General features: G+C 32.8%; 1 protein-coding gene across 1 annotated transcript; it reads left to right on the top strand.

Moving 5' to 3' along the window:
* The first annotated feature begins 3,961 nt into the window (after positions 1 to 3,961).
* Positions 3,962 to 10,744, top strand: LOC130630342 (uncharacterized). The gene is made up of 5 exons (XM_057443809.1): positions 3,962 to 4,125; positions 5,510 to 5,768; positions 6,489 to 7,047; positions 7,675 to 7,842; positions 8,482 to 10,744. The coding sequence occupies exons 2-5, from the start codon at positions 5,532 to 5,534 to the stop codon at positions 10,368 to 10,370; spliced, it is 2,853 nt and encodes a 950-aa protein (XP_057299792.1). The 5' UTR covers positions 3,962 to 4,125; positions 5,510 to 5,531; the 3' UTR covers positions 10,371 to 10,744.
* Positions 10,745 to 11,564: the final 820 nt, after the last annotated feature.

The raw sequence follows: 11,564 nt of genomic DNA on the forward strand, positions 1-11,564 counted from the left end.
ACAACATAAGTCTGCAAAAAATCATGGCAAGCCAAAGCATCATCATCATAAGAAATAAGAAAATGACTTATGGTATATGTGACTGATCCCTATGACGTCATCAAATTATTTTTTTCTAAAATGAGTTTGCATTGCAAACTTGTGCAACTGCACTAAGTTACATCACATAAGCAGAATTTGTTCCGCAAATAAGATATTACACGATACCAAAAAACCCAGCTTTTGTAAGGTTTATTGTCTAAACCACCTTTAAAACATACGTACGGTAAAAACAGGGGCGTGACCCTGGGGTTATGGTGTTCGATTCATAACCACAAGGTCCGTGGTTCTGTCCACAGCGCGGGCATGTTTAGCAAGTCACGGGTCAACCCATGCATTGAGAGGGAAATTGGTTAGGTAATGCCGGTGTATACCTAACATTGATAACAGCGTTCCCAACACTGGAGTATATCCTATCCTATGCGGAGCATCTTATAGACAACCGTTTAAAACAACATCATCTAAGCCAACATTAATTACCAAATCCTATTGGGTAAAACTGTGGAAAAATCAAAAACCTGTTTTCGTTGTCAGTAGTTTTTCCCTTTTTTCTTTTGGGTACAAAAATTAATTCCTGGATTTTGACTTGACGCAGATAAACTCAATTTTTTCTTGGATTTAGAAATATATAATAAGAATTGACCAATACAAAGCAGATTCAATCTCCTACACATTCTGATATCGAAAAAAGTCTCGCCTAGTATTTCGTTATTCTTTTTGAAAAGGAATAGCGCCAGAGAATTAGCCTTGAAATAATTCACTAAACGTTTGTGTTGGAAGGTTTGAGCTGTAGTGTGAAAAAATTGGTCAACTGAAGAACAAACTTGTTCTAATTGTGTTAAGCACTTTGCATTCATCCGTGTTTTTTATATTTTTATTACTAAATTAATTTTTCTTACAGTATTTTTTTGAAATTCTTATATGATTCTTATATTATTTATGTAAAAAGAGCAAAAAAATAAATAAATGATTCAAAGTTAACAAGGCCAGCGGCAGGAGAATGTTTTAAAGTACAACTTTAGCTGAGAAATTAAAGCTGTTACAAAAATTTTAGTTATATTACGAATGAAGCAGTATTCCTTATATTAAAATGAAATACTTTATTTCTTGCTCATACGAAATGATAATTGAAGTTAAACAATATTTTTGTCTTACGAGATAAATGGACGAAAATTAAACTAAATTAGAAAAAGTATATTCTTAACACAATGGCACGAAAAGCCAAAGAGTTAAAATAATACGAAAAAAGTATTTTTACCAACGTCTATTTCAAGAAATAAATAGCCACCTATGTCGAAGGGTAAGTAATCTTGCAAAAAAATCCTTAAATGACAATGAAAATAATCGTGATTTCATTACGGCGTTAAAAAAACTTAGTTTCAAGTCCAATTTCTCAACAAGACGTCCCTGAACATAGGTAGAAACTGCCATACTCTGCCGTTCCATTTATGTAACTTTTTATATTTTTTTAATACATAAAATTTAAAATTCACAGCTGTTCTCTACTGGGAGTAAATAAACTGCTGGATTAAATTCCATTCATTTTATCTTTTGTTCAAAAAGGGTGAAAATAATGCAAAATCATAATTTCCTGAATAAGAATTGAGTTTGCAATGTTTGGCTTTGGTGAACTGAATGCTTGGCTACATAAAATTCATTACAAGAACACAACAGGGAGAATATTCGAGACTTATTAAAAACTATAAATTCTACAAATTTTTGTGCAAGAAATGAACAAAAGGAAAACATTTAACTCCCAGCTACTTATTTGATTAAGCAAGTAACCTTTTTTCCTCAAAGATAAATAAAAAATGTCAAATTATGATATGTCAATATTGTAAAATTTCTTTGCCGCCAAGCCGGTAACCAATATTAAAATCTCGGCCCCTTTCCTTCTTAAACTGTACCTAAGGTATGTTTAGGTTTAAGATTACGTTCGATGTGGAAGAATATTCTAAACATACCGCCTGGTAATTGAGGTAATTTATAGAATTATCCTGAATTTTCAAAATAAGCGATTGACCAATTAAAATTTTAATTCGGGTTCTCCGTGCTAAATAATTAATCAAAAATAGCCAGCAAGATGTTTTTTTTGCATAAAAAGAGACAAAGTTGTATTGAATCATTTTTCATGAGAGCTCACGGCTGTTTTCGCGACCATCATCAGTAAATACAATATATACATAAAATTACGAGTTGATACACAACTAGTTATAAATAAACTAACCATATATGGTAATAAATCTTCTGAGACGAATAATTACAATTTATCAAAAATAAGTACTGGAGATGATGAAATGTGCTTGTTATGTGCAGGTTTGTCCCTATAGATCTTCAAGCTCTCCTTAATTTTTAAAAGAAAGTTATTGTGAGCCGATGTGATGACACTAAAATCGTTAAGGGAAGCTAAACCACAGAAAAAAGGGTGTTTCTTGACGGCAGATAACTGAACACTTTGAACAGGCTTACCGGTCACCGCGTAAATTCCCACATGTTCAGAAACGATTTTGCCTCTTTTTATAGATGTTTTTGCTAGAAAAATCAAATAATGCTGTGTGGGAACATAACTTATATTTTTAGAATATTATAAAGGCGGGACAAGCAACAATTGACGTCACTGGTGCATGAAACACCAGATAAAAGATTAAAAAAATAATTCCGTTTGAAGTAATTCAAACATCTTCCCCTTTTAATTTCAGATAATCAGTTATGATAAATTATTATTTTATCCACTCGAGCGATGTTTTGTTAATTATTCAGACGTAAATCTGTCCAAAATTATTTTTACGTCATTCGAAACGAGAAAATAAAATTACACTTTAACTTCTCTTTTGTGTAGTTTACTTCCTTAACCTGTCATTTTATCAAAGTCTCAATCTATATTCAAATCAACTGTTGCATCTTAAGCACAAAATGGCGTCAATAGTCGCACATGGACGCAACAATATCGACAAGCGTCGCGTTATTATTTAAACCATTTCTCTTTTCACTGGCTTTAGAATGCAGTTGATACGCTGATAAGTTGCGGCGTAACGTAATGTTTTGATTTTGCATCGAGAAGTAACGTAACAGGCTAACGTCCTTGGGGATTCCATCCTAACGGTTGGCTCTTCCTCCTGTCCGACTGTAACTATGTTACAATACCGCTGCAGATACGTCTAGTATTGTTCTAACTTGCTTGCCTGCCACAAAAGCCGGTTAGCAGTCAGTAGACGGCACCAAATGATCCAACAACAATACATTCAAAGTGCACCGGAGTGGGGACTCGAACCTGAAACCTTATGAGTACCAACCGAATGCGCTAACACCACAACAACAACATTGGACATGCGCACACACATGCACAGGCAAAAAAAAATCGCGACGATCGAAAATATTAGGTAAATATTAGTTAGTTACGATGCATTTTCAATCTTAAATCCTAAAATCTATAAGCGTAAAAGTCAATTTAGCCTATGTGTTCCTTCTTTTCTTGCCTTTTAGAATGCGCGCATATACTATCTTTGTAAAAATTCGAAATTTATTTGTAGAATTCTGATACATACTGAGTTTTTGTATTTATCACCTAGGTGTCAAAGATTTATTTCCTATGCCTTCCTTATATCTTTGAGAAAACTGATAAAAAGTAACATATGATAAAAAACGCTAAACTTCCATAAGAATTGTACCTTATTAAGCTGAATCATTATCCAATCGTCATTTAATTCGCCCGTTGTAAAATCTTTTATTTTCGGTATTAATACACTTTTACCGTCGCCTTGTTATTTTCTCTTATGGTTTTAAAACAAAGGAGAAAATGACTCAGGAATTTTTATAAGCAGATTGGAAGCGGAGAATAATCTTCACAATGAACAAAATATTATATCATATAAATAAGTTATGAGTATTTTAAACGTTTTTTCACAAACAGAAGACCTGAGATAAAAAAAATGAACTTCACTAAACAATAAGTGGAAATGTTGCGTGAAAGTTATTTAAAAGAAGAAAAGCATAGAAATGGGAGAACAGATTTGTTTTTAAAATGATGCAACTCTAATAGATAAAAGTTTGACAAAAGTAAAAGAAAAAAGCGCAACTTTTATTCAGGTAACCGTTACAGGAACATCATAAAAACTTGATTTGTTGGTGTTTGTACGTGTTTATAGTTTGAACAGGTTTTAAAAATAATATTCTTTTAACTGAAGCAGCCAAAATGATGTTTTCCAGTAGGTCAGTCCCAAACTAAAGTTTTTTGGAACGAAATTTTTATATCCATTTATAGTCTAATTTTTTTGTAGTGAAGTTAAAAAATTCGCAATTCAACTCTATTCCTTCTAGAATGATTTTCAGGGTCAAAACTTTTCTTAAATTTAGAAATTCCCTACACGATTATTTAAAAACATATTGTACTAGGACTTGTTTACTTGAAAATGATCGTCGAACAACCGAAACGTCGTAAAGTGTAATGAATATTACTTGTTTAATTCCCTACACGACTTTTATTTCACGGTGAGTTCAAACATTCACTCCGGCAAAGTAATGCGTCATATTTTATTTACCTGCCTGTTTTTGTTAGCACGTCAACAGCAATTGCTTTGTTTCAATGTTAATTAAGATGGCTCGTAAATAAACCGTTCATTGTATCAGTTGCAGGGAAAGTTTTTAAAATTTAGAAAAATTAAAAAAAACAAACAAAGAAACATAAAAAGAGAAAAAGAGAAAAAGAAAAGTCGATTGATTGATTATTAATTTTTTATTTTCTTATTTTTTTTTATTTTTCATTTATTGATTGATTGATTTCTATTTACACTATTTTAAAAAGGCCATGAAATTTAATTACAACCTGAGATATTCTTACCTTCTCATATGTCAGGCTTGAAATTGGTATTATATTTCGGGTATTTGGGTTACTTTACATTACAAATATTTGCGATCCAAGTAATGTACAACATTCGCAGAACGTCCACAGTTGATTCTGTAAGAAATATCTACCTTAAAAAATGTCCATGTTTATTGAGGGTTTTCTGCAGTAAAAGAGAAGGCAGAGAAAGTCAGTAAAATTTCAGCCTTGCTATTGTTCTAATTTTGGTCTTACTTTTCAGTCATTGCAAGCATCAGGTCTGAATAAGATTGTTCTATCAAAAAGTGTACATGTTTTAGTTGTTTACTTAAGTTTTGGTAACTTAGCTTGTTTTGTTTCGTTTTGTTTATTTTCTTGTTTATTCTCCATGAAGCGCGGATGGTCTCACTCACCCAGAGAGATGTAATAAATTATTGTATTATTTAAAATTTGATATGTGGCCACGCCAGCTTTGTGCTCATTGGTTCATTGTAATTCGGGGTTTGCTATGAGGTGGAATGGAATTTTAGGGATTTGCTGTAAAATTTATTTGCGTCTAAGCTCTCGTTTGAGAAAAAACTGAACATGTTTGTTATGTATTTATTTGCTTGCTTTCCTTCTTTAAACTGCTTTTTATGACGATGTTACTAGGCAACCAGACGCAACGAACAGTATGTATCAACTCAAAAAGAAGACAGCCAATATTAAAAAAGATTTCTTCTCACGTTTGTTTGACAACAACAATAACCATGACAATATTTCTGCAACACTAGCTGCCTCTGAAAAGGCGCGAAAAGCAAGTGAGACATGTATCGAGGAGGTAAATAAGACGATAAAAGAAACAAAGCATGATGACGGTGCATTGATTCAACGTGTAGATTTGAAACTTGCAAAACTAAAGAAAGAAGTGGTATGTTGTCGTTTCTTTTGTTTTTTATTTCCTGTTTTGTTTTTTTGACTAAATTTGCTTTGATTGCCAATTATTCGAATTATCTTGCAGCACTGCTTGGACGAGCTATCGAGCTTTAACACTACGTTTTAACACTTTTTCACTGGCATAAAAATTGTTCTTTTGTGAAATTGCCTCGAACTTATTATTTTAATTTTTAATCGGAATGTATTCAAGTAAAAAGGGCATCAATAAATTTAACCGTAATTTTATGTCAGGAAAATACCCATATTGTCAACTTTTACTGCACATCCTTTTAATCTACATCTGCTACTCAAGCCCAAACAGCAAGCGTGAGAAAAACCCAAATAAATACAAAAAAATAGGTTACCAACAATAATTTTCTACCTTTGATTTAAACACACGATAAATTTCTCAATGTTTCCAGGTTCGAAGATGGACTTGGAAACTTGAATTATTTGGCTAGATCCCAAACCTAAAAAGAAATTAATGTTTGCTAATGTAATTAGTCTATGATACGAACTTCGTAGAAACTGCACCTAGCATATTTTTAATGTTTTTTTACTTGACTTTCTCTTTCACAGTGTAAAAAATGTCATTTCCCTAAAAAAAGATGGACATAATTGTAGTGTTAGAGAGATTTCACGTTATAGCAGTGAACATCATATGATTATATTTGGGATTAAAAAAACGTGGCTGTATAAAGGAATTTAATTCTAGGCGTGTCTGATGCTTCAGAATATTTCATTAATTGACAAATTTTTGGAAGCCGATGGTTCGCTGCGTCACCTTCAAAACGTTCAGGAACTAAACATGCGTACCAAAGTTCGACCGTATACCATCGCTTCCGATACAATATATACAAAAATCAATTCCTACACGCGTTTGCAAAAATGTGAAAGCTGCCATGAATTATCGCAATTTCTCGAGTTTCCAGATATTGAAAAGAGCATAGCGATGCGTAAACTCTCGATACGCAATCGATTTTTATCGAGTAGTTTACGAAGATATATTGTCAAAGAAGACTTACTACATTCTTTTGGTTGTGACTTACTTGAAATGTTCGAAGGATATCGAGCAATGTACGATTCTGATATCGATTCAGGAAATGGAGAAGATGTGTTTGCAGACGATAAAAATAGTTTTACCAATGCTTTTCAAAATGAACAAATGATAATGGCATCAGGCATCGATCCAAATAATGTCAAAGAAATGAAACTCGCACATTGTCAAAGAAGTGTCGAAAGTAAATTTGTACCGAAAAAAATTCTAGGAACTGGTCAGTATATTTTATTTTTATTCTATGGTCTTTATTATAGACCCATTGAAGACCATTATTTGCCAGGGTATCATCCAGAAGTGGAAGGAGGGCTGGCATTGAAGTGGGTTAATGAATTTTCCCAATATAATGTGAAATTGGATACCAATGCAAACTTATTACAAGTAATAAAACTATATTTCGTTGGCACGAAAATTTATCTCCAACGTAATTGGCAAAAAGTAGCAAGATATACATAATATTAGGAATGCGATTCTCAATATTAGAAATGTGATCCTCAATATTCGAAGTGCATTTCTCAATATTAGAAGATAAAAAATATTTTTAAAAATTTTCATAATGGCGGAAAGTGGCGGAGTTTAAATGTTAATCAAATAGTCAAGAAAGTGTTTATAATGAACAAGATTCCAAATACATCGCTAGACATCATCAAAATAGAAGTCCTTTCCTCTTTTAAAAGTTTTATTATTCTTTTTGAATATTTTACCTAATTTTTCCATTCTATTTCATGTAATGCATATATTACCATATTTCTTTCTATCTTATAAATTTTTAGTCTATATTTTAAGCCTTTATTAAACCCATTCGATTCCCACGTTATATTTATTCCTTTTGATTATCTCACAGGAAAGAAAAGCGGTGACGATTTCCATGATGTTCCATTCCATAAAAGTAATCGGATAAAAGAGGACATTGCAGTGGAAATTGCTCAGATAAATCCAGTCATTGGATTGATCAATGAAAAGCAATATTCCCGACTTGATTTCAACACATATCGATCGAAATCTGAAACAGGTGTGTATTATTGTTTATCTTTTTATTATTTCATTCAAAAATTACTTTAAACGAAAACCAAGGACAGAATTGCTTATAAAAACAATTTATGATCAAAATTCATTCCTTTTAAATTAGGAAGACAATCGCTTTTTTAACGGCCATCTTTGTATACTAGTATATTTTTTTAATCATTCTAGCGCTAGACCTAGATAGAAAATGCCTTACTGTCTACTACTGTCCCACTGAGACCTTAAATTTTAATACTGGGGTTGGCCGACCCTGAGAAACGATGCTCTTATGGTATAAAAAAGTGTTTAAAACAAGAATTTACCATAATACACGTTTCTTGTTTTAAAAGCTTTTTTATAATTGACATTCCGTTTGTTTCTGTAACAATTTTATGACATCTGATGATGTTTTTTTCACAAAAAAGAAAAAAAATTCATCAAAGAAAAGATTGTTTGTTTTTGCATGTAATTTCCAACCAAAGAGCAATTTATAACTAACCAAAGGCCAGTTGTGTATAGCCAGTCGTGTTTCAAAGCTTCCAAAAAAGCGTTGTATTATGGTAAATGCTCGTTTTAAACACTTTTTGTGCCATGCTTCCCACTTGGTAAACAAACCAACGTACACTCTCACAGCGTCTTCATGTTTCAGATATAAAGAATGCAAGTTGCAAAGCTGATGCGACATCTTTAACCATGGCAACTGTTATGACCAGAAGAACTCTCACTCGTAGTGTATCTTTCGATGAAACTGTGTTGGTTAATGGAGAAAGCAAAATCAGTATTAGCGACAACTGGCGGGACAAGCAGCCTTGTATTTTAGAAGGTAGTGCAAACTATTATAAAATAAATGACAAAGAATGGCTTCATGATAAAAAGGAAATTATAGCAATCGAGACTGAAGTAGTTTCTAACGAGATAACTGGTGATGTTTTGAATGAAAAAGGCGATAGATCTACCATGCCTTGTCAAAAGACAACCAATGGCGAAAATAGCAATGATCGTGTGTTTACCCAAAATACATCTGCATCAACATTTCCTTCGGAAAAGTGTGATCTAATGGAAATAAATCAAACAAAAAATATAAATAAAGATGAAATGCAAAACGAAATAAAAGAAAAAGGAAAGATCAATGCAGATGGAAATGATTCGAAGAACAAAGCATATATGGCTGATTTGAAAACTCAATTTGTTTCTGACATTGAAATTACAAGTTTTAAGAAACACGATGAGAAGAAAGTCACAGGTAGAACTAAAAACATGGCAACGAACAATGATGCCAAGGACATAGTTGGGCCAAAAAAATTTAAGGAACAGCCAACAAAATTAGTCAATGCTAAAAAATCCACTATGAAAGTACCGTCAAAAGAAAAGATCGTTAGACAGACGGCTGAAACACTTAGTAGAAATGAAGAGGTAAAAACGTTTAATACAGTTACATCTCAAAAGCAATCATTGCCAAACCAGAAACATTTACAGAATGGTGTCCAGCAAAAAATACTTGCTTTGGAGGAGAAAAAGAAACGGAATGACATAAACAATATTACTCAGAGAACACCGACAAAGACCATCCTATCAATCCATAAGGCAACCGCAGAAAGTCAACATGAGACGGGTGCAAAAGCAGAAGGTAGCTTATCACTTGAACGTAATGAAGAAATACTGTCAGCTTATAGCTCTGCACAACTTGGTTTTGCCAAATTTAAAAGCATGGAAGACTTATGTACGGGTGACGGTAATCAATCTAATTTAAAATTAAATGACCGTGAAGTTTCTAAAGGTTTGGCATTGAAGAATAAAAAAATTGAGATGCATAATTTGGATAGTGTATGTGATGAAAAGGATGACCAGTATAAACTTTATGAAGCTTTGGTAGTTCGAGGAGAAGACGGTGGGTTTACTTCTATGAGAAAGCAACATGATGTGACAGAACAAAAATTTGATTCAACAAAATCGAGTTCTAACGAATCTGACTTGGTATCAAGAAAAGTGAAAACCTCTGAAAGTGGTGCAGCAAAGAAGAAAACATCTATTACTGCACCAAACAAATCAGTCGCTAATAATAGTGCAAATAGAAAAAACAGTAAGTTTAAACAGGTTACAGCCCCTTCCAATTCGACGAGGGCTGGAGGTAAGGATCTTGTAACTAAAAAAACAACGACAACAAAGCAAAGCTCCTTGAAACAGTGTAATCAAATTCAGGTTAAAAGTAGTAAAACTGCAAAGATAAATTCGACCAAAGAAGGAGTTGCATCTCGCATCATAAAGCCAGCCTTAAAGGAAAGTTACAGCAGGACACAAACAAAACAAAAAGCAACTACGGAAAGAGTAAAAGCAACATCAGCAGCTTCGGCAAAAGACAAAAAGATATCTACTGATGGCTATAACTACCACTTGCCTCAAAGTTTAAAAACAAAAAAGCAACAGGCGAGTAGTAATTCTAGTGATTCAAAAGTAACAAATCATGTGCATGGCTATTTGTCTCTTAGTGGTGCGAAGAATAAAGATTTTCATGCACGAAGCAAAATAGTTTCAAAGTAACCGAAATACAATGTCTAAAGATGACAAGTACAGACAATATGGCAGTTATGAACGCAGTAAGGAAGACATGTTAAAGATATGCTAGAGATGTAGTCAAATTTAACTGTAAAAATTAAAAAAGAAAAAATACAAAAAGAAAAACATATTTAAAACAAGAAGATCATGCATGGTACAAGAAGATGTCAAATTAGACCAACTCGTAAAAGATACGCCATACGAATAATTTATTGGGGTAAGATAAAGAAACAAAAATAATAACATCGATTTCACCAAAACAAATTGCAGTTGACGTCAGAAATAAAATAGAGTATTTGACACAATGTGTTTTATAAAGATAAAATGTTTTAGATTAAAATAGATTGATTATTTACTTATCTAAAGGCTTTCCATCTCTTTAAAAATACCGTCGTCTGTCTGTTTGTTTGTCTGTTACTAAATCGCCGATTCCGCTCACGAGCCACAAAAAACAAATGCTCCAAGATTTCGAGGCAGCATTCCAAAGCCAGCTAGCTAGCCTTAGTTATAACTATTCAGTTTTGTATAAGAGATGTTTATCTTGGCCAACGTTATGCATTTTTGTCCTCCTAACACTGGCTAAAAAGTGAAACTATCCAAATGCAGTTTGGCTACACCACAATTCTTAATCAATAATTCTCATGCTAAATTCAGTTAGATAATGAAAACTTATTCAACAAAATAAATTTGTGAGTGCTTTTTATATCTGAATGGGTTACCTGCAGGCTATTTTCTGTGTTTTTATTTAAATCCAAGTTGCGATAAAGTTATTTTGGAAAAGGGTAATACGCCTATTCTTTAAAAGTGCCTTTTATATCTGTAATTGGCTAGAACAAGTCATGTGATGAAATAATGCGATTTAATTTATAGTCAAATTCCTTTGCGCAGGCAAAACTACGGTCATAACCGTACACAAAACTTTCTATGTAGCGGACACTCAATTACATTACCGCTAAATTGAAATCAAAAATCGTTGCGGTCCTGTAACCGACCACTGACCTATGTGAAAGAATTTTGAACTTTGCGTGATATGCTTGTAAATACCTTTGTTTTTTTAAAAAAACAATAAAATTAAGAAAATCGCGATTAAAGTGAAGTCAAGTCCTCCCGCCAAATAAATCATTTTCAGTTGAATAAATACAAACCAAGGAGATCCGCTCGTTAATGTACAATGAATAA

This window comes from Hydractinia symbiolongicarpus, chromosome 2, assembly GCF_029227915.1.
Source record: "Hydractinia symbiolongicarpus strain clone_291-10 chromosome 2, HSymV2.1, whole genome shotgun sequence".
Lineage (NCBI taxonomy): Eukaryota > Metazoa > Cnidaria > Hydrozoa > Anthoathecata > Hydractiniidae > Hydractinia > Hydractinia symbiolongicarpus.

Bases quoted from the DNA above. Each gene is read 5' to 3' on its own strand.
- LOC130630342 (XM_057443809.1), top strand. From the start codon at position 5,532: ATGTATCAACTCAAAAAGAAGACAGCCAATATTAAAAAAGATTTCTTC. The intron at 5,769-6,488 runs GTATGTTGTCGT...ATTTAATTCTAG, and splicing joins CAAAACTAAAGAAAGAAGTG to GCGTGTCTGATGCTTCAGAA. The intron at 7,843-8,481 runs GTGTGTATTATT...TTCATGTTTCAG, and splicing joins TCGATCGAAATCTGAAACAG to ATATAAAGAATGCAAGTTGC.